The sequence below is a fragment of the Hydra vulgaris genome, chromosome 03 (genome assembly GCF_038396675.1).
Source record: "Hydra vulgaris chromosome 03, alternate assembly HydraT2T_AEP".
Classification (NCBI taxonomy): Eukaryota; Metazoa; Cnidaria; class Hydrozoa; order Anthoathecata; family Hydridae; genus Hydra; species Hydra vulgaris.
The window spans coordinates 18,496,314-18,519,661 of NC_088922.1; the positions used below are offsets into that span (position 1 = coordinate 18,496,314).

A 23,348-nucleotide genomic window follows, 5' to 3' on the forward strand; every position below is an offset into this window, starting at 1 on the left:
TTTTTTTAAATTTTTTTTTATTTGCCTCCTCAAGGCCAAGAAGGCCACTACAGATGAGGAGGCTACTTAATAGTGGTTATAACCCTCTCTCAACTCTATAACTCCGAAACACAAACGTCGACGAACAAGACTGTTGCACGGATAAACAAGCTGAGCGCGGTACTACCAGGGACGTGGTGGGGATCGAACTTGGAACTTCTTGCTTATGAGGCGAGCGCTTTACCACTACACCACTACCGCACTTTCAAAATAAATGGCTTATTTTTACTTTACATTACAAGAGTCATTATTTGTTACTTTACATTAAAATTGTGTAATAAGATTGTGCTGATAAGTTACATATATTTATAGCTTGTTGATGATATTTATAAATAATAATTCTTTTTTTTTCAATGTCAAGCAAGATAGCTGAGGTTTCAGTTTTTTAAGTTTATGTTATTCAGCTATGTTTTCACTTTATCCAAAATTTTTGTGAAGTAATTAAAAATTTATTAACTTTTGTAAATATAATTTTATAAAATAAATTTTTAATGTAGCCTAAAAAAGATCAATGGACACTGTGTATGAGATTGTTGATCAAGTTTTGGTGTTGCGGATAGGTAGTTTTGTGCTTGAACTGAATCTTAATCAAGTCTGGCCTGTTCCTGTGTTTTCTTTTGTTTACTTTTTATTTTGGAAAAAGACTGGGTTTATCAATATAAAAACCAAAGCTATCCAATTATCAGATAAGCCAAATATTGATGATAAGTTATATGTGCCAAAAGATTTGGTAATTTTTTTTTCTGTTCTGATCATTTTTGTTATTGTTTGTTTTTCTATTTATTTGTAATATAAAATATTGTTTTTTGATGGGTCAGTACACAAAATTAGCAATTTAAGAAGTAAAAAGACTTATTTTTTTAGTTTCCATATATGGAGGTTTCTGCCATATATGGAAACTAAAAACTTTGTATCTTATCAGCAAACTTTTTAGAAGTTTGCTGATAAGATACAATTCAGTAAGAAATTATGGACTTTCAAAAATGGCTCCAGCTAAAACTTAAAAAATTGTGCTTTAACTTCAAACTACTTGTAAACATTGATTTTAATAATAAACTTTTTTTCTACTATTTAATTAATAGACCTTATTACAGTGGTTTCAAAAAAAAGCGTAGTATAAATTTCCATAAAGTGGAAATTTATGGAGAAGTCACGAAGTCTGAGCATGTATTAAAAACAATAAAAATTGAGTTATTGATGTACTTTAGTAGGCATTGTATATTATAATAAAAAATATATATTTAAAAAAAAGTTTTATAATCAGTATTATAAATGAGTCTTAAAATGCCTGAATTAAAGTCAGTTTAAAAAAAATCTTTGTCTCCTCACTACCCCCCTACCCTATCCAATTTGTTGTTAAAAAGCATCTATTTCAAAAAGACTTATTAGTTATTACAAAATGAACTTTGATTGAAGTTCATTAAAATTTTCTATGATGTCAAGATTAGGTTTCGTAAGTTTAGTGAACGTAGACTAAATTGGTGTATTCCTGTTGGAGATGCTTCAGATTTCTACTCAGTATGTTTTTGTGAGTACCACCTGAATGCAAAATTTTATTGCATTAAAAAAACTAAATATTTTGGAATATAAAGACCTCATGACATTGGTTGTATGTGACTTAACAAAATTACACTTCAATTTAAGTTGCAGTACAAGGTTTCTATTAAAACAACAGTCAAGCATCATTGCATCCTTTTGTTATTCATATTATGGAAGAAAATAAGATAAAATGTAAAAGCAGGCCTTATAAGATTTTATTGTGTAACCAAAACGCTAATCAATGTTATTTTAACAGAGCTTTGATATTTACATCTTTAAAAGTTAAGTTGCGTCATTAGTGTATTTTAAAGTATTGCATTGTATTTAATTTAATTTTAAATCGCATTAAAAATCATTAAAATTAATTTCACAAATATTAGTGATGAAATCTAAATTCGGTATTAGAAAAAGATTATATTTCCTTAGAATTTATTTCTTAAAATAATCTTATACTTAACATAATCTTTTGTTTGTTCACAAATATTTTAAATAAAGATGATAAACAGTTTATAGATGTACTTTATCAGTTACCAATAAGATAATCGTGAATGTAATTTTTGTTCATAAATAAATTACATCAAAAGAAATGCAATATTGAATTAATAAGAAACAAAAAATTTTAAATACATTTTAAAAAAAAGTTACTCTTACTCAAAAACGCTTATAAGAAAAACAGTTTTTTATTTTATTTTTTCGCATTTAATCAATGATGAAGAGACTTGATAAAAAATTCTTTAATTGCAAAACTTCTTTACATTTTTTTGAAACAAAATTTGACATTCTACTTTTTACTATTTTACATTCCTTCAAAATTAAATTTTTTAAAATCATATCAAATTGCATATAAAAATGTGAGCTGCATAATGCTTCTTAACAAGGCCTGTAAAAGTGTTTGTATCATCTGAGACCGTTTCCAACACAATACAAACTTAATTCATTGTTTCATTTATCAAGTAATAAAACATTTAAAAAAGTTGATGCCTTACTTCAACCATTGCATTTATTTCAGTGCAGATTTACAATACAAAAGTTATGTCACCACAAACAAGAGCACGAGGTATCTGTATAATAGCATTTTTTTTGCTATATCATATAGAATGAGAGGTTGTGATGGTGTTGGGGACTCTGTCAAAAGGCTTGTTGCAAGTGCAAGTTTGCAATCTCTAACAGATTCAATGTTGTAGACAAAATATCAAAGAAATACATTTTTAAATGATTCAATTTTATTAAATTGAATAAGTTTTAAATTAGAAGAGTGGTAATTTGTTCAGCAATTTTAGGAGCAAAAGACTACTACTATTTATACCACAATCATAAGCTTCTTTTTCACAAAGAATAAATTGATTATGATAATTGATTACATTTTAGTAATAGTTTTTTAGTTACACTGTAATGTTTTGTATCTTATCATAAATACATAGCAGAAACATTGTTAGCAATGATTTCTGATCTGGTATTTATTTAAACATTTTTTAAAAACTTTACATTTGATCAAATATTTTAAACTCCATTTTAGTATATATTTGTTGCATTTTTAAGATAATTATTTTATAAATATTATTTTGTTTTGCATTTCTTCCTATTTTTATATATAAAAAGTTCTTTCATTATTGTTTCTTTTTTTTAAAAATCCTAAAAACAATTTGCGAATTTATAGATAATATTTAATTGCTTTAAATGAAATGAAAATGTAAAAAAATGGTATTGCATTTTTTATATTCTATTCAAGATTTCTTGTTAAAATTATTTATAGTTTGAAGCTTATTATGTGTTAACAACATATAAGATATAAATAGAAACATTTGTATGGCTATTTTTTGTGAGTCTTTGAGTGTATTAAGTAAATTTAATAGTTGAGTAACATAACTGGTTGATTTAATTTAGTTTATAGGTAAATTTACTGTGATGTACTTTATTCATTAAGTAAATCAAACTAAGTTTAACATTGTAGAAATAGGATTTTATTGGCTTCCAGGCGTCTCCGTGCAGAGATCAAAATACTTCTATTTAAAAGACAAATTTATTGTGACATACTTTATGACCCCTAATTAAAAACTTAAACATAAATTTATATATATATATATATATATATATATATATATATATATATATATATATATATATATATATATATATATATATATATATATATATATTAAATATATATATATATACAGCAGTTGAGATATACTTCGAGATTGAGAACTTACTACAAGATAGTATACTAATTACTACATAGTACTAACTGCTAGTCAAATTTTGACATCGGTTGTTTGATTTTTTTTTGGTTTTATATATGTCAAACATATGTCTAACTTTACAAAGTGTAACTTTTTAGTTTTTTGTTTTGGAATCTTTTATTTTTAAATGTTGGTAAACAGTTAAAGGATATTACTACTAGCGTAGTATGTGATTATTTGCCTTCTATAGCGATGCTATTTTTATATTAAATTGCTGTGTTTAACGTAACTTAATATATTAAAATTTAAAATATATATATATTTTTGTCCATTTTGTGGATATTCTTGATTTGAACCCAATTTATTTTTTAAATTGATAACTTTACCAGTAAAATGTTATAAACTTGTTTTTATATTGTGATCTAAGTTAGTAATACTCTCAAAAAAACTATCAATAACAATTGTGACGAAGGTTAAATTAACAAGCTATTATAAAACTATTATAGAAAAAAAAAAAAAAATGTAATACTAAAAAGTTATTCAAAGTATTACGGTGGACATGTTTGACTTATATTTATATATATATATTAAATATATATATAAATTTATATATATATAAATATATATATGTAAATTTATTTTTTTCTTTTACTCTACATTTTTTTACATTTTTTTTTTAATAAAGTTTTTAATTTTTTCAGTAAATAATATGTTTTTTTAACATATATTTTATATTTTTTTGGATTATATATTTAAAAAATTAATAAAATACCAACAAAAAATTTTAATTGCTAGATTGGATGAAGTATTTTTAGTTAAAAAGTTAATCGAAAAACTTCTGGCAAAAAAGGCTGGACAACTAAAGAGATAATTCAATATTATCTCTTTCTACAAATAGTGAAGCAAAAATGAAGGTCTTTCTACAAATAGTGAAGCAAAAATGAAGGTAGTAAGTTATCCTAACAAAAGTTTTTCTTTTATACTTAATTGTCCAGGTGATCAGTCTGACTGCTGCATACTGTCCAAATTTATGGTTCCTTAGATACTTGATGGATTTAAAGTGCGTATAATATAAAAGCTTAGGTAATTTTTTCTATGAGCCCTAAATCATTTTAATCCACAAACTTTTATACAATTAAATGATAAGATAAAAATGACAGGATAAAAATTGAAGAAATTGTTGAAGGAGTGGAAGAAATTAAAAGATCAAAGATACAGAACATATTTTACTTAAGTAAAAAAAAAAAGAAGAGCAAATTAATAAAGTATTTTGGATTGGGTTCATCATCAGGGCTTGAAAATTTGTTTTTTTTTATTAGTGAATGTTTCGTTCTTATCTTATTTATTGATAAACATCTAATTCAAGAGATGTATGTCAAATAAGGGAGTTTTATTTTCAAATAATTTTAATTCTAGTTAATAAGTTATTAGATATATTAAAGATGCTTATTGAATTTAATCAACTTTTATTTATTCAAAACAAATTTTCATGGATTTGGATGATAATCAATATGCAATGACCTAATGATTTTAAACTGTTATTGATTGGTACAAAATAGTGAATTTTTCTGTATTTAGTTCATTAAATTTATTTACTAATGAAAAAACGTATAAACTTGAAGAAACTAACATAAAAGGAACTAAAAATAAAATAAAAGTTGTTTTGTCATTTCTTTTTTTAAATCTTTAAAAATAATATCATATTAAGTATTTAATAATAAGTTAATAAAAATATCATATTATTAGTGTTGTTAAATGCACAATAAATAATAAAAAGTTTAAGAAACATAATAGTTCTATATATTTTATTAGATTATACATATTAATAAAATATTTAAAAGTGTTTTTAATATGCAAACAAACATTACGTCACCTTACGGAAAATAAGAAAATTAAAAAAAAGCATACTATTGAAGAAAGCAATTGTAATGTTTAATTATGGTTTCTTTTAAAGTAATTGCAAATGCATTTAAAAAAAATTTTGCATGCTTTTGTAAATGCATGCAAAAACCATGCTAAAACAATTACCTTCTTCAATAGCATACTTAGTTATTTTACTTAAATGGAATGCTATTGAAGAAAGTATTCATGTTTTAAAAAAATCTTTTTAAATTTTAGTAACTTGTTATTTTTTATTATTAATATTTTTATTAAAAATAAAAAAAAAACTATCAATCACATGATTATTTGGAAAAAAAATTGCTGAAGTAGTGCGTTTGTTTTGAAGAATTTAAGCGAATGCCAATGTTTGCATAAGCAAAATTAAAGATATGTGAAGTTTGTTTTTCTGTCTTTTTTTTAACAAACATTTGCACATTTTTCTATTTGTCGCGTCCTGTTTATGTTATGTTTGAGGAAACATCAAAAGATAAAATGAAAAGATATTGCTTTCTTAAAAAACCAGCTTGGTGAAAGAAAAGTAAGAAAAAGTTCTGTACGAAGAAGTAAAAGAAGCACATTAAATTTAAATAAAAATCTATCAGCAGAGCTATATAAGCATTAGTGTACACTCGTGGTCCCCTGACAGTCCCAGGTGACCGAATTTTGTGAAGGGCAACAGAAAATATTTTCTTTGTTGCAATAAAGTCGCTTGTAAGGGTGACTATTGATTTTTATCAATATATTTAGTTCTAGTTTTTTTTTTTTTAAATTTAAGAATTTTATATATAAAAAAAAAAAGCTATGTAAAATAATAATAAAACTATACTTGAAAAGTCACAGTGTCAAAGTTTGTTTTTTGCATTTTATATTATTAATTAGAACATAAGAAAATTGTACCAACATTTAAATGTATTTTTAAAAAAATACTTCCTAAATAAAAGCTAAAAATTTTTATTATTTAAATAAAAATTGTACTTTATTTTTATATTTTTACAAATTTTATTTAATGATTTAGAGATAAAGTAATAGAACTAAACTTTGACAAGTCTTGTTAAGAAGTGTTATTCAGCTCACATTTTACTTACGCATTCAGTAATTATAATCTCTATTAAAAATATTACACTAAATACGTAAAAGGTAAAATAAATAAATAAATTGTAATAAACAAACAAAAGATTATGTTAAGTATAAGATTGTTTTAAAAAATAAATTTCAAGGAAATATAATCTTTTTTGAATACCGAATTTTGATTCTATTAATAACTTCTGTTATATTAGTTTAAATGATTTTTAATGTTGTTTAAAATGAAATTTAGTTATAGCACAGTATTTAAAAATAATTTCATTGCCTCTTCTGGAAACTAACCAAAAGTCCGAGTGTACACCCCTGATAAGAATGATATAGACTATCTAAGTTCTACTAGTTACACTAACGACAAATTAGGCAGAAAACAGATATTGACTTTAAGCAATTTTGATGTATTTGGGCAAGTTTTGGGTGCAAAAGTTGAAGACTTTTTTATTTTATTTTATTGGCAAGAATTTTTTTGGCAAGTTTTTTTTTACAGATTAATGCCTTTATTTAGCAATATTTTCATCAATGTAAACTACAATACGCATCAGCATGGGGATACCGCTGCCTAAAATATTTTCCTAGAATAGCCCCTGAAATAGATTTAAATTTCACTTACTCAATGTAGTTAAGGTAATTTTCAAATTATTCTAATTTTTATTTGGATTTGTGATTTGTCAGCATATCATGTTAAAAAAAGAGCTTCAAATGTTATAATTTTTTTTGCTTTAGTTTATTGTAATGTTAAAGAATAATATTTCTCATTTTTATATAAATTTTAAAACTTTTTTACTAACCCTAATAGTAAACTTAAAAGAACACCATTTCTGAGTTTTTAGATCAATCTTGCTCAATTCGTTAATATGATTTTAGTTAAAAAAAAATTAAAAAGTGTGTTGACCCATTATAGATCCTAGTTCTAATCTAGTCTGGTACTTATTAATTAATAATTGTCAAAATACAACATTTCTGTCAATTTTCACCAATTACATAAGATTTCAGACTTAGAAAGAGTTTATAGTTACAAAAGATTGCTAATAAACAATCATAATAGATCATATTATTAATCTACGATGTTCATTTCACCTAAACAACACATTTAACACTTTAACAACACATTTATTTAAAATCTTATTCAAATGTGGACAAGCAATCGTGATTTTTAGGGGTTTGAAAAAAGAATTTCCGGTCTGGGTTTTTTCATCACAAACATTTTTATTTTATGTTATGGAAAAACTTTAAAATTTCTATCCTTTAATTTTTTTTCATCTTGTCAAAATTCAGAGACCTGATCATTTAATGGAAATATGTTGTGGTCAGCAAAATATCATTCAGGGTCTGTAATATTTTAAAATCACTGCACCAAGTAAAAGTAATGCATAACCGGGACAAATTTTCCATTCAAGATTTATTGGAAAAGGTTTATACTATTTAAAATTGTATCTTTTAAAGAATGAATTCAGAAACCTGAGTGACAAACACTTAGAAGAAATAACTGCTATGGCTTTATTCATTTGTCTTTTTTATATAAAGTGGTTTCTAAAAGCAGAGCTAGGTTTCTTGGCACCAACACAGGTATAAGGTTTTTTAATATTTTATTAATAAGTTAGAAAGCTCAATATTCATTTAAGGGATTCAAAATGTTAATTATGATAGTGATTCAAAATAAAATTTATTAGAATATGGAAGCTTACTGGCAAATGAAAAGGTTTGAAGAATGAAATCTACTTGGGTCTCAAGCTGTTTCAAGCTCTATTCTCAGACATACATGGTATCTGTATCCCACTTTAGTAGTTTTTGTCCTAACATATAAATAATGTAGCGAATGTGGTGATATGGCCGAAAAACTGTACATTTTACAAAAATCTCGTTTGTAAAGAAATAAGCGATAGTTTTTCTTTGAAGCCACAGACAATGGACCAAGCTGTGTTGAATAGATCAACTTCAGTTAAGATGAGCCTCCTAATTTAACTCCATTAACAACTAATAAGTTGTAGCTAGTTTTTGACATGCTTAGGCATGGAAAGGCAAAAACTTAATGAATGAAGACTAAAGTTTTAAAAATTCAATAATTTTTATCTAGAATTTAGAGCAACAGTCAAGGAGCTTAATATTGTAAATCACTTCTCTGAAAGAGCGGTTAAGTTAGTTCAAGACCTAATAAACAAAACATACTCTGAGGAGAAAAGGCAGGGTGCTTTTCTCTTTATATATAATCATAACAAAAACAGAAAAGGCAGGAAAAAAAAGACTACAAAAAGTCCCTAGAACAAAATAAGTCTAGTTTCTTATGTCTTTTTTTGTTAGTAACAATTTTTTAAGAGAGAATAGAGAGAATCATAAATTTAATGGGATTGTTGTATTTTAATTTAAAACAGAGCTTTACTATTGATTTAATATTTTTTCTAGTTTTATAAATTTTGATTTTTTTAAATTTGAGTAAAAACCTTATGATTTTGACTATCGATTACAGGAAATATTTCTTCGTTTCCTGTCCAGGCCCTCTCTTTTGCATATTTTCCATGATAACCTTTATGGCTGATTATATGTACTTTTATGAGTTTTTAGAATATTTTTAGATTTCAAAATATGTACTTTTATGAGTTTTTAGAATATTTTTAGATTTTTAAATATTTATGGATTTTAGTCTTTTTTTAAACACTTTTTATAAGTTTAAAACATTTTTTGAGAATATTTTATTTTAGTTAAATAAGTCTTTCCAAACATAAATATAAAAAAATTCAGAAATAATAATTTTAATACTTCCTACAAACTGTTTGCCCATTTTACCCCTGAAGGAACCCTTAGGATTTTCAATAATTAAAAAAAGAAATTTTTAGTACTAAACCATGGTCTGGGCAGATGATAAGCTTGGGTTCTTTTTTTTTTCAGATATGACTTTTTTTTGAAACACCCTAATAAAATAAATATATATATATATATATATATATATATATATATATATATATATATATATATATATATACACATATATGTATATATTCGCGTGCAAATGCTAATGGATTTTATTATGCATTGTTGTAATATATTTAGGATACTTTAAGTTTTAAAATGTTGCCTTAAATCCAGAATTTTTTTTTTAATTTCAATTTACCTCCCCAAGTCATCTACAGTCAAGGAGGCTGCTTTTAGTTGAGGTTACAACACTCAACTCTATAACTTCGAAACACAAACCTTGGCAAACAAGGCTGCTGTGTGGAGAAACAAGTTGAGCCCGGTACTACCAGGGATGTGGTGGACTTTAAACTAGAAAGATAGTTTGTGTTTAATCTCAACACCGCTATTGCTTCCATTTAAAATTGGAGTTATATTTGAGTAAAAACTTTATTATTTTAAAGTATGCAATTCACTAAATAAGAATATGTTTATCCATTGATTAGTTTAATCATTATTAAATTGTAAATTAATTTATTTTATTAATAGTATTTGTTTAATAATAGTATTTATACAATGGTTCATAAATATATAATATTATGATGTAATAGTATTTTATTTTGTCATAATCATTAAAGTATTTGTGAAAAATTTTTTATTCAATTTTCATTAAAATATTTTATTTTAAAGAGTGCTCCTTCATTACCAGGATGGGCTGCAAATGTGTACAGAAAGGCTTTAAGAACAGTATATATCTTTAATATTTTAGTTTTTGTTTATTTAATAACAGGTGTTTATTTAATAACCAGTTATTTTATATTAAAATTTGTTTATTTAATAACAGGTAATTGGGAGACGTTTTTTACTTGCAATGGCCAAATCGTAAGTATAATTCAAATTACATTTAATACATTTAAGAGTTTATAGTCCCATAAAATGATTACGGGGTCAAATATTTTTACTAAAGGGTCAAATGTTCCAAAAACTTCTAAATACTATAGTTAAACAAGTACAGGACTTTTAGTCCCGGAATCTTTTTTTTTTTAACTTCCAAAGATCTGTTTTAAAATAGTCTTAAAGGTTAAAATTATGCATTTTAGACTCTAAATTATGCATTGTAGACAATGGAATCTTTTTGGGACTTTTCATCAGTTTTAACTAGTTATTAACCTATTAACCTTAAAGATATTAGCCTATTAAGCTATTGCTGTTAACTAGTTTGCTGTATGCTGTTTTTTATTTCTTAGTTTACACCTTTTATTTCTTAGTTTACACCTTTTATTTCTTAGTTTACACCTTTTATAACTTAGTTTACACTTACTTTTTTTTTTTAATGTTAGTTTAAGCTGTGCTTATTTTAAATTTACTTATTTTAAATGTTAGTTTTAGCCGTACTATTTATTTTTATATATTATAGTGATTAATTATATGCTTATGTGCTTTATAACTGTTAGTCAGGCTGATATCAATATATTTGTGAGCATTTCTCTACCGGACAATCCAACCTATTTTCCAATTATTTTACCTGTTGAAAAGATACTAAAAGAAGAAAGAGAAAATGGGGCAACAAAAGGTAGAATTATAGACTGTTGGAAACTTCTAAAGCCAAGGTAATATTTTTAATTATTTTTATCAATTAATAATTTGTTATGTAAAATAAAGTTACTTTTAAAAGATGAGTTTTTTCCAAATGCTCATTCACTTGATTTTTTCAAAATATGAACGATAGTCAAAAAAAGTATGATAGTGTTGTAATTGCAAACATAAACTGGCAATTAATTTTTAAGTTGCTAAGTTACTGTTGCTGAAATTTTTGTACAAAGTTTTGTTTTCTAGGATTTAAGTAATATACTCAGTATTCAAAGTGGGGCAGGATAAACTGGTACTGACATCTTTTTGCAAAATTTAAATTTATGAATTTCGCGTTTGCGTTTTTTTTTTTTCTATAATAAGATTCTTAATATAAAATATACATATATATATATATATATACATACTTATATATATTTATATACATATATATACATATATATATACATACTTATATATATTTATATATTTATATACATATTTATTTATATTTATTAATTATATATATATATATATATATATATATATATATATATATATATATATATATATATATATATATATATATATATATATATACTTATATACATATATATATAATTATATTTATATATATAATTATATATATATTATATATATAATTATATATATATAATTATATATATATATATATATAATTATATATATATAATTGTATGTATATATAATTATATAATTATATATAGTTATATATATATATATATATATATATATATATATATATATATATATATATATACATATTTATTTATATTTATATATATATACAATTGAAATGTTATATAAAAAAACATTTTCATTGTAATTTTCAGCTTTTTTTAGCGTGCAGGAAAAAAGCTATTTGTTTTTATAGGTTTTTAATATGAAAAAGTTAAATTTCGCTCACTTAGAAATTTTATTTTACCAAACAAAAATTATTTTATTATGCTTTGAATGTACATTTTTAAAGTTTTTTATTTATTTGAGTAACTTAATCTGAAAAAAATTCTCATGAAATTCACACGCTTTTAGGTAAATTTACAGGTATCTTGCAACTTACATAGAAAGGGTTGCTTGTCACTAAATATATGGGGATGGTTGTCACAATTTGAAAAAAATAGGCTCATGAAGAATGCACACCAGGCTTACACCAATTTATATGTGAACTGTGTTCTTCATCCAATAATTTATAAAAGCATCATTTTTAAAAACACATATATAGTCCTAAACTAAATGTGTTTATAGTGTTATATTAAAAAAAAATCATTTTTCGACATAGTATTTTCTTTTTTTTCAGTATATAGCCTTTTTTCTTTTTCTGCAGATTATTCAGAGTTATTCTTTATATATATATATATATATATATATATATATATATATATATATATATATATATATATATATATATATATATATATATATATATATATATATATATATATATATATATATATATATATATATATTATATATGTATATATATATATATGTATAATATATATATATATATAATATATATATATATAATATATGCATATATATATATAATATATATATATATATATATATATATATATATATATATATATATATATATATATATATATATATGTATATATATATATATATATATATATATATATATATATATATATATATATATATATATATATATATATATATATTTAGTAAAAATCTTGTTTTAATGTAATTTTTATAGTAGTGTTTCATAAAACAATTGCCTTCTTAGTATTAAGTATTCAGTTTAAATGTTTGCGCACGACAGTTAATGATATTATTTTCAACTAACTAACATTATTAATTTTTTAAATGGTTTTATTGAGCAGAGCTATGAAATGTGCAATAATTTTTCTTCTTTAACATCGATAACTTTAAAAATTGAAATTCTTATTTTATTATGTCCAACAAGTTAATGTTCAAACCTATTAATGTAACAGAATCAGCTAAAGAATTGCATTCTATCTTTATCAATCAATCAACAGTAAACAAAGCGAATGCAAAAACTGAATCAAAGTCCACTACACCTCCTAAGTTATCAAATTTAAAAACCACTACAAAATCATGATTTCAGCTCAAACTATCCAAAATAGAATCCAAGAGCAAGGATTTTATGATAGAGTATGTCACAAAAAACCCTATTTAACTCTAAGACATATGAAACAAAAATGTTGACAAGACTATTGAGTACTATTGAGGACAGCAAAAAGTTTGATGAAAACAAGGCAAGGCATACAAATTGAGTTGCATGAGAGGAACAGTAAAATACAGTGTTGGAAATGTCATGATTCAATGGTGTGGTGGGGAGCTTGCAAATTGACTTTCATTGAATCAACAATGAACACCAATTCGTATATAGACATTATAAATCAAAATTTGAATCCCTCTGCTCATAAATTTAGATTCAGAAATAACTTTGTCATTCAACAAGACAATAATCCAAAACATTCTGCCACAGACACAAAGGAATATTTTCGAAAAAATAATATTAATGTGATAGAATGGCCTGCCCAGTCCTGACCTTAATCGGATTGAGCATTTGTGGTACATTCTAAATTTGTGCCATTTATTTTTTTGCTTACTGTTTAGGCATCAGCAGGAGTAAATGAATGTACGAGCGGTGAAATGCCTATCTAAAATGGACTTGGCAGGCGGTGCAATAAAAATAAGTTTTATGCAAGTTAAATATTCGTGTGTCAACTATTTTCACTATATATATATATATATATATATATATATATATATATATATATATATATATATATATATATATATATATATATATATATATATATATATATATATATATATATATATATATATATATATATATACACTAGCTGATAGGATCCGTAATTGGGGTCATATTTGACTATGGTATCCAAAAGGTTGTAAATATGTTAAGGTAGTTTCTAAATATAGGTACAAAAGCCCAACACATAATTTATGTAAGCGCAAGAGTTAAATTATTTTAATACTCTAAACAAAATTCCTAGCAAATTAAAAACATTTAAATCTATGATATACTTTGATAATTATTTACTAATAAGCTTTTCAAACTTTTTAAATATTTCTTGATGAAAAATGAAATGAGAAATATTTATAAAGTTAAGTATAGTATTAGAATAAGTCAAACCTACAATACCCTTTGATTTCTTGAGGAATCGAAACTTGATGTTGTAGAAAAAATAAAATTATCTGAACTTTAAAAAACGAAAATATCTGAACTTTAAATATCTGAACTTTAAATAATAAGAATCTTAGCTGTAAAAGTTAATTACTGTAAGAATCATATTTAAACTTAACTAAAAATGTAAATATAGGCTTAAGTTTAAAAAATCACTAATATAATTGGTAATGAAAAGAAAATCGACTAATTGATCTATCGATTTAAATAAAATAAAATATTAAATTTTAACAAATAATGAGCAACTTTTTATAAACTTATAATAAGCAAAAAATCTTGCATTAGAAATAATAAAAATTTCAAACTTTTATATCATTAAATCAAATCTAAAATTTTTTATTTGTAATTTTAATAAAAATATATTGATTAAAAAATTTTTAATGCATTTAAAATGTACCACATATTGGCAGTATATTGTCGTTTTCATTATCATCATATCTAAACAGAAAAATGCAAACTACAACTTAGTAACAACTTAGCAACTAATAAAACAAATTTTATTATAAAATAACTGCATAAATAACTGTATAACATCATAACATGAAGCATAAGTAACTGTATAACATCATAACATTAAGCATAAGTAACTGTATAACTTCATAACATTAGGCATAAGTAACTGTATAACATCATAACATGAAGCATAAGTAACTGTATAACATCATAACATTAGGCATAAGTAACTGTATAACATCATAATATTAAGCATAAGTAACTGTATAACATCATAACATTAAGCATAAGTAACTGTATAACTTCATAACATTAAGCATAAGTAACTGTATAACTTCATAACATTAAGTATAAGTAACTGTATAACTTCATAACATTAAGCAAATGCAACTGTATAACATCATAACATGAAGCATAAGTAACTGTATAACTTTATAACATTAAGCATAAGTAACTGTATAATATCATAACATTAAGATAAATACAAACTATTAAACTAAAAGTTAAGATAAATAAATCAAAACCTACGACTTGTGATTAGCACTAGAAATAAAGTTTTAAAGATTTGGAATAAAATAATGTAGAAATAAAAACAAAACAAAAAAAAAGCATATGTCTTTACAAGTAAAATAAACTTTATAAAATCTTACTTGTAACACTTTAAATTTCACCACCAGACAATAACACTGCACCAAATAATTAGATTTATATTAAAACATAATCGATAATCAAGCATATAATTATGTGAAACCGATAAAAATAAAAACTACATACTTATATTTAAAATATAGTCATCTGCCTCATTAAATTTAAACAACCTGTTAAGATTTTAATATATTATCTACAATATCAATATATTATCTACAAAATAAAATATGTTTTATTACCTAACACCTTGAACAAATAAACTTTAGTAACTCGAAAAAAAATTAAAAAAGATACTAATTTTTAATAAATGCATATATATGTATATATATATATATATATATATATATATATATATATATATATATAGTTATATTATTATTGATAGTAATAATAGACAATAGACAAAGTTTAATAGAAAATACAGATTTGAAAACATAACCGCTAGCACATCATCAATGCCTCGTGCATTATAAAGTGCTGGCAAAAATATTATGCAGAGTATTATACTATTTTGATGGTTTTCTAAATTCTGTCATTATTGCACATTTGGTTCAAAAAGTTTTTAAACTGGGGGTTTGTAAAATAGTTGCAAATATATATATATATATATATATATATATATATATATATATATATATATATATATATATATATATATATATATATATATATATATATATATATATATATATATATATATATATATATATATACACACTGAAACTCACACACACACACAAGTGTTGATACCATTTGCTTACTCCATTACCACTAATTATTGATTCTTTATTAGTTAAATTTTTTAATTTAGTTCAATTATTGTGACAACACTTAATTTAGTTCTGATTTAAAGTTTTTTTTTAGCTCGTCTAATGAGTTTGCATTTAACACAATATCTGATTATATTGAGGCATACAGGTTTTTAAGTTTAATTTTTTTTTCATTAATTTTGTTCATAAATTTTTAGAAAAAAAATCTTTTTTTGTTTATGTTACAGAAATGGAATAACAACACCAACTGATGTTGCTCATAACATTATCGATGCAATTGTGGATTCAGAGAGCAGATCACCGAAAATGAGAATTATTATAGAATATCATACATCAAACATTCTTTCTGTAATACTTTTTATAACCATGTATATATACATATATACATACATGTGTGTTAACCATGTATATATACATATATACATACCTGTGTGTTTGTCTGTTTCAGGCTTTTGGTTTGGGCAGACAATCTATAAATTGAAAAAATAAATTTTGTTTTTAAACTTTTTCTGCTTTTCTAAAAAATTAGGTTTACATATTATAGTAAAAATTAAAGACAGCCATGCAAGAGTATATATATATATATATATATATATATATATATATATATATATATATATATATATATATATATATATATATATATATATATATATATATATATATATATATATATATATATATATATATATATATATATATATATATATATATATATATATATATATATATATATATAATTCGATCCCTACCACGTCCCTGGTAGTACTGCACTCAACTCTCCGCGCAGCGTCCTTGTTCATCAAGGTTCGTGTTTCGGAGTTATAGAGTTGAGAGAGGGTTATAACCACAATTAAGAAGCCTCCTCATCTGTAGTGGCCTTCTGGGCCTTCAGGAAGTGAATTAACAAATACATATATTTATATATATAACCCCTAACAGGTTGTCAGAAAGTTTTTTCGTATTTTGTTGACAAAAAGTAAAAATTAAAATGCAAGACCGGAATTTCTTTTTTATTACTTGATAGACTGCCTGCCCCAACCAAACCCTCAGTCAATGTAGCAGCACTCCCTTATGAGTCAGGCTATAAAATAGTCGATGTAGCAGCACTCCGTTGCGAGTCAGGCTATTTGTCAGTTGATGTAGCAGCATTGTTGCGAGTCAGGCTATAAGATAGTCTATGTAGCAACACTCCGTGCATGATTTACAGAAAAAATGAATAAAAATAAAAACATTTTATTAAAAATAACAAAAATAAAAACATTTTATTAGAAAAAATAAAAACATTGTTTAAATTGTTAAAAACATTCTGAATGTTTTTATAAACATTCTGGTCAATTAAATTTGCGCTTTTGCGGTTTTTAAAAAAAATGATTAATTTGTAATTAAGTTAATAGTTTTGACTTTCTGACAACACGGAAATGTTGGACGAAAGTCAAAAGTAATTGAAAGTGACTTATATGTTGGCAAAAGAATCATTTTTTATCTTATTGTACTCCCAAAGCCAACAATTTATATATATATATATATATATATATATATATATATATATATATATATATATATATATATATATATATATATATATATATATATATACATACATTTCCTGGCCACAATATTATGATCACCTCAGTTTTTCCACATATTTTGTTTTCAAATTTATTTTAAAGTAATTTTAAGGTGAGTATATTATTATTGCTAACTTATTATACAATACTGACATCTATCTATGAGTAAAACAGAAAAGAAAATTTCTTTATAATCATGACCAATGTGAAGTTAGGTGTGTTTTAAGTCAGCTTAGTCAGTTAGGTAAGTTTTAAGTCATGTGAATTTTTGTCAATTTTGAAAAAAACGTGGTTGATCTGTTACATACATTTTTTTATATTTTCACAGTTTTTTTTTAGTGAAAAGTGTTTTATTATTTTCAATACATTTTATAAAGTTACTATAAATTGCAAGAATTAATATATAGTTCCATTCTATTAACATTTTTAGTGTAATAGGTTGTAATTGAAAGTTTTAATAAAAAATAAACATGGGTGAGGGTAAGGACATAAGTCCAAGCAAAATTTCAGAAGTAAAAGCACTTTTACAACATTCAGAGCATTTACAACAGGAAATTGCTAAAATATGTACAGTTTTGCAACCTTTTGTCAATAAAATAAAATATAAAATGGAAAATGACATCACTCTTTCTCCAAAAAGGAAAGGACGGAGTGGGTCAAAATATAAAACCGCTCCCAAGACAGATAGAGTTATAAAATATATTTTTCTGGAAAATAGAAAAAAATCATCCCTCTTGCTGTCAAAACTTGTTCAAGAGTATACAATACTCTTGAATATTACAATATACATACAAGTTTCGGAGCGCACTGTGAGGAGATGCCTGGCTGAAGTTGGTTTAAAATCACACCAATTGGCTAAAAAACCAAGGCTAACTCCAGCAATGATAAAAAAGAGATTGGAATGGGTAAAAAATCATAAGTATCTGACTATTGGAGATTTTGAACGTGTAAGTTTATCAATTTTGAATGAAATATTGTTAAAAAAGTGTTGAAATGTTGACATAAACTTAATTACAACCACACTATGATGATTTATTCAGGTGTGTTTTTCAGACGAATCAACTTTTGAGATCTTGTTGGACAAAGCCACCTTTGTCCAAAGAAGACCAAATGAAAAATATCATCCAGATTGCATTGTACAAACTATTAAACATCTAACTAAAGTTATGGTGTGGTCAGTTATCAGCGGTAAAGGCACAGGAAGACTATATATTGTCATTGGGATGATGAACCAAATACAGTGTCAAGAGGTTATAGAGAGTCAACTTATCCCCTAAATACAAGAATGGTTTCCAAATAACAATACATTTGCATTCATGCATGATGGTGCTCCATGCCATAAAGCTGAAAAGATCATAAACTTTTTTAAAACAAAAAATCCCTGTTTTAGATCAGCCAGGGAACTCTCCTGACCTGAATCCGATTGAGAATTTGTGTAACATTCTTAAAAAGGAAATCTCTTCCGAGGTTTCAACAAACAAAAGTGATTTGATCAAAAAATTACTCTATCATTGGCACCACAATTAAAAAATTAAGACACATCTAATTTTTTTTTTTTCAACACTGTGTTTCACCATCAGTAGGTTCATCAGGAAGAATCAAATAATTTTTCCTGATGTTTTTACTAATTTATATATATATATATGTATATATATATATATATATATATATATATATATATATATATATATATATATATATATATATATATATATATATATATATATATATTTATATATATATATATATATATATATATATATATATATATATATATAGTTCTATAGATTGTTGTATTTAGGAGTACGGAAGGAAATAAATGATTCTTATGCCAACAAATACGTCACTTTTAATTACTTTTGATTTTCGTCCGTCATTTGCGTTAAAACCATTAAATTACAAATTATTCGTTTTTTAAAAAAACCGCAAAAACGCAAATTTAATTGACCAGAATGTTTTTAAAAATATTCTGAATGTTTTTAAAACATTCTAAACATTCTGAGGGTTTGGTTGGGACAGGCAGTCAATCAAGTAATTAAAAAAAAAAATTCCGGTCTTTGATTTTAATTTTTACTTTTTGTCTATTTTGTTGACAAAAAGTAAAAATTAAAATGCAAGACCAAAATTTTTTTTTATTAATTAATAGACTTCCTACCCCAACCAAACCCTCAGTCGATGTAGCAGCACTCCCTTGCAAGTCAGGCTATAAGATAGTCAATGTAGCAACACTCCGTTGGGAATCAGGCTATTTGTCAGTCAATGTAGCAGTTTCCAATATAAAAAACAGATGAACTTTGGTTTGAAAGTAACTGAAAAGTCATTGGTTTTACTTAATTTTTGAAAAAGGTCACCCACCATGACCCTTGATTACACACTGGCTCCCATATATCAGTGATTTTTTTTCTTCAAAAGTATATCAACCTGGGTCTCAAAAGAACCAGAATTTCATAGAGATTTCAGAAATAATAATAGTTTTAAATAAAAATAAATCGTTTAAATTTTATATACAAAAACAATAATTTTTTACTAAAAATTGAAAAGGTCGTTTTTTATGACACTTTGATTGCAATATTTTTTTTTTAATGTTTTAGTAGAAAAGATTATGAATTTTGAAATCACTATAAAATTTTGGTTCTTTTGAGACCCAGGTTAATATACTTTTAAAGAAAAAAAATTCACTGATATATGTTAGCCAGTGTGTAAGCAAGGGTCATGGTGGGTGACCTTTTTCATAAATTAAATAAAATTTATGACTTTTCAGTTACTAAACCAAAGTTCATCTGTTTTTTATATTGGAAACTGTAGATACCAAAAATTTACCAAAAAATGTCACATCCCTAATATATATATATATATATATATATATATATATATATATATATATATATATATATATATATATATATATATATATATGTATATATATATGTATATATATATTAGGGTGTTCCAAAAAAATTTTTTTTTTGAAAATACGAGCATTCTGGTAGTTTTTCCATTTGACTTGATAAGATATAACCATTATTCAAATTTCAGGTCAGTACCTGCTGATTTGACATTGCCACCAGTTATTTAAAGTTATCATGAATTATTATGTTTAATCTTATTCATGAATTTGGGATAATAATGCAGAACATTAATTAATACTTTTAATTGATTACAACTATGAATCTAAACATAAAAATTGCTACTAGAACACACTGATATAATTAATTGATTTAGACCTTTATGCAAAATAAAAAATAAATGTTTGAGGTTCAAGTAATTACTAGTTTATGAAATGAGTAACAAAACAAAGTTATGGAAAACTTTAATTTCCTTATTATTTGTATATAACTAATCAATTGGAAACAATGTTACAGATAATAAATTAAAATGTTTCTATATTAGATTCAAATTCACTAAAACATATTTAAACTTGGAAAAGCGATTGGAAAATTATAATAAAATAAAAACTGTATAAATTGTAAAAATATATTTTTCCATTATAAAAGAAAATGTTGGTAACTGATGTACCAATAAGTCCAACAGAGTTATATTCATGCATTTACATTCTACTTTTTCATCAACATTGATGCTTTCTCAAACTTCGGTACGTTCCTTCTATGCTGTTCCACTACTTGGAAAAGGCACTGCTTTTGATTTTCATCCCATGTTAGACCTTGATTAAAGTCAGTAACAAGTTTAACTGACCTTTCCACTATATCGTTGACAACTTTTAGGTCCTTTAATATCCGAGATATGTAGTTAAATTCATAGTGTTTTGACCATTCATTGGGATGTAGTGAAAGCCACTTAGTATTTATATGAAATCAAAAGATCAAAAAGAAGCCTGGAAATTTTTCCCAATTAGAGAGCTCACTTTCACATTTTGATTCATCTGTGGCATTACTGGCACTCCAGTTTCCATATTTTCATCGTTTATTTTTTTCAGAATTGTTGAAGCAATTTTCTTTTTTACATAGGTAGACACAGATCCTGAAAAGAGGGCAAAAGGTGCAACTTCTTCACTTAGGTACCATTGGTGTCTTGTTTGAGCTATCAAAGCTGCTTCTGCTACTCCTGGGTCAATTTTTTTAAACATTTGCATGTTCTTCCAAAACTGTAGGTTGTTGATAGGAGCATCTATGGCGTTTGAAAATGTCAACCAAACTTTTACATAGAATAAGCTTGTAAATAGGCGAAAGTGATGCAGTTTCTGAATCATATTTTTATCATAACATAAGTACTCACTGAATGCATACATTTTAGCTGTATATGGAATGTTTGCCATCCATCTAGCGTGATGGAAAGCTCCTGGCTTAAGCCATTGTTCTCCCTTTTGCACATTTTTCTCACCATGGAGTAACAACGTGACATAAATGCATTCCCTATAATCATCTCTTATAAATGTATGTTCTTGGAGGGACAGTTTAAGAAAATTAATCATATCTTTATTTGTGGATTTCAACGAACGTTCATTTACGTCCAGCAATTTAAAATTGTCATTCTTTTAAGGGATTGTGTCCCAAGAGTTCTTTAATTTTAGAAATTCTTTATTGGTCAGGCCTGTTGTTGGGCCAAACAGGTGTTTCCATACGGACGTCAAAATAATCTCAAAGATATGGTGGCGACATGGTAAATAAAACAGCTTAGAATTCAACTTTTTTTCTAGGATGCCAGAAGCTCCATTTTTCCATCCTGAATTAGAAGCTGTGGTATTAAATACCATACCAATGATAGATTTGTTCAACTCCCAGTCTTTAATGAGATCAAAGCTTGTCTCTGCTTGGACTAATCCTGTCCCATTCATGATTTTTGGAATGCCCAGCAACTTTCCTTCTAAATAATTTCATGCACCTGCAACTAAAACTGCCAATCGTTTCCCAACCCCTTCAATAATTTTTCCATCCCAATGAATTGTTAGAAAGTCTGGCTTGTTAAAGTCAGATTTGATGTTTTTCGCAATGTCTTGGCGATTATATTTACTGGCATTATAGAAACTTGTCTTTGATAGTGTAACACTACTACAGGAAGCACCTCCTTCCTTTGCAATAGCTCTCAAAAATGCTCTTCTTTGTCCCAAGGACAAGTTCAGCCTATCAGCGGTTTGGCAAATGTTTGAATTCAAGAATGAATTTTTTGGCAATAGTACCTGAACCTTATTTTAAATATCAGTTGTTTGATTATTTTTCAAGGTTTTTCTTTGATCACTTTGCATTTTTTTCACAAGTATTTCACTGATGCTTGCTTCACTTGAGGATGAATCACAATCTTGATTTGCTTCACTTTCTGATGAACGTTTAATATTTGAATTCTTTAGGCCTTTTTTTACCAATGTGGCCCTCTGTTGCTTTGTTTTGTTTCGTTCATCTTTCATTTTTAGTTTCTTTGCGTATTGATTATCTGGTGTTCCCAATTTTACTCTTTTGTTATCTTTGATTGCGATTAAAAACTTAATTTCTTCACTTTTTTGTTTATCGTTCCGTAGTATGTCTTTCGGAATGGT

The 23,348-nt window shown here is 25.0% G+C and overlaps 1 protein-coding gene across 1 annotated transcript in view; it reads left to right on the forward strand.

Moving 5' to 3' along the window:
- Positions 1-525: 525 nt before the first annotated feature.
- Positions 526-23,348, forward strand: part of LOC100214755 (uncharacterized) — a 68,118-nt gene continuing 45,295 nt past the window's right edge. Inside the window, exons 1-6 of the mRNA XM_065792551.1 lie at positions 526-769; positions 10,296-10,352; positions 10,450-10,487; positions 11,060-11,215; positions 16,384-16,437; positions 16,517-16,637. Coding sequence (XP_065648623.1) covers positions 551-769; positions 10,296-10,352; positions 10,450-10,487; positions 11,060-11,215; positions 16,384-16,437; positions 16,517-16,637 — 645 coding nt within the window. The 5' untranslated portion in view covers positions 526-550. The remainder of the gene's footprint in view (positions 770-10,295; positions 10,353-10,449; positions 10,488-11,059; positions 11,216-16,383; positions 16,438-16,516; positions 16,638-23,348) is intronic.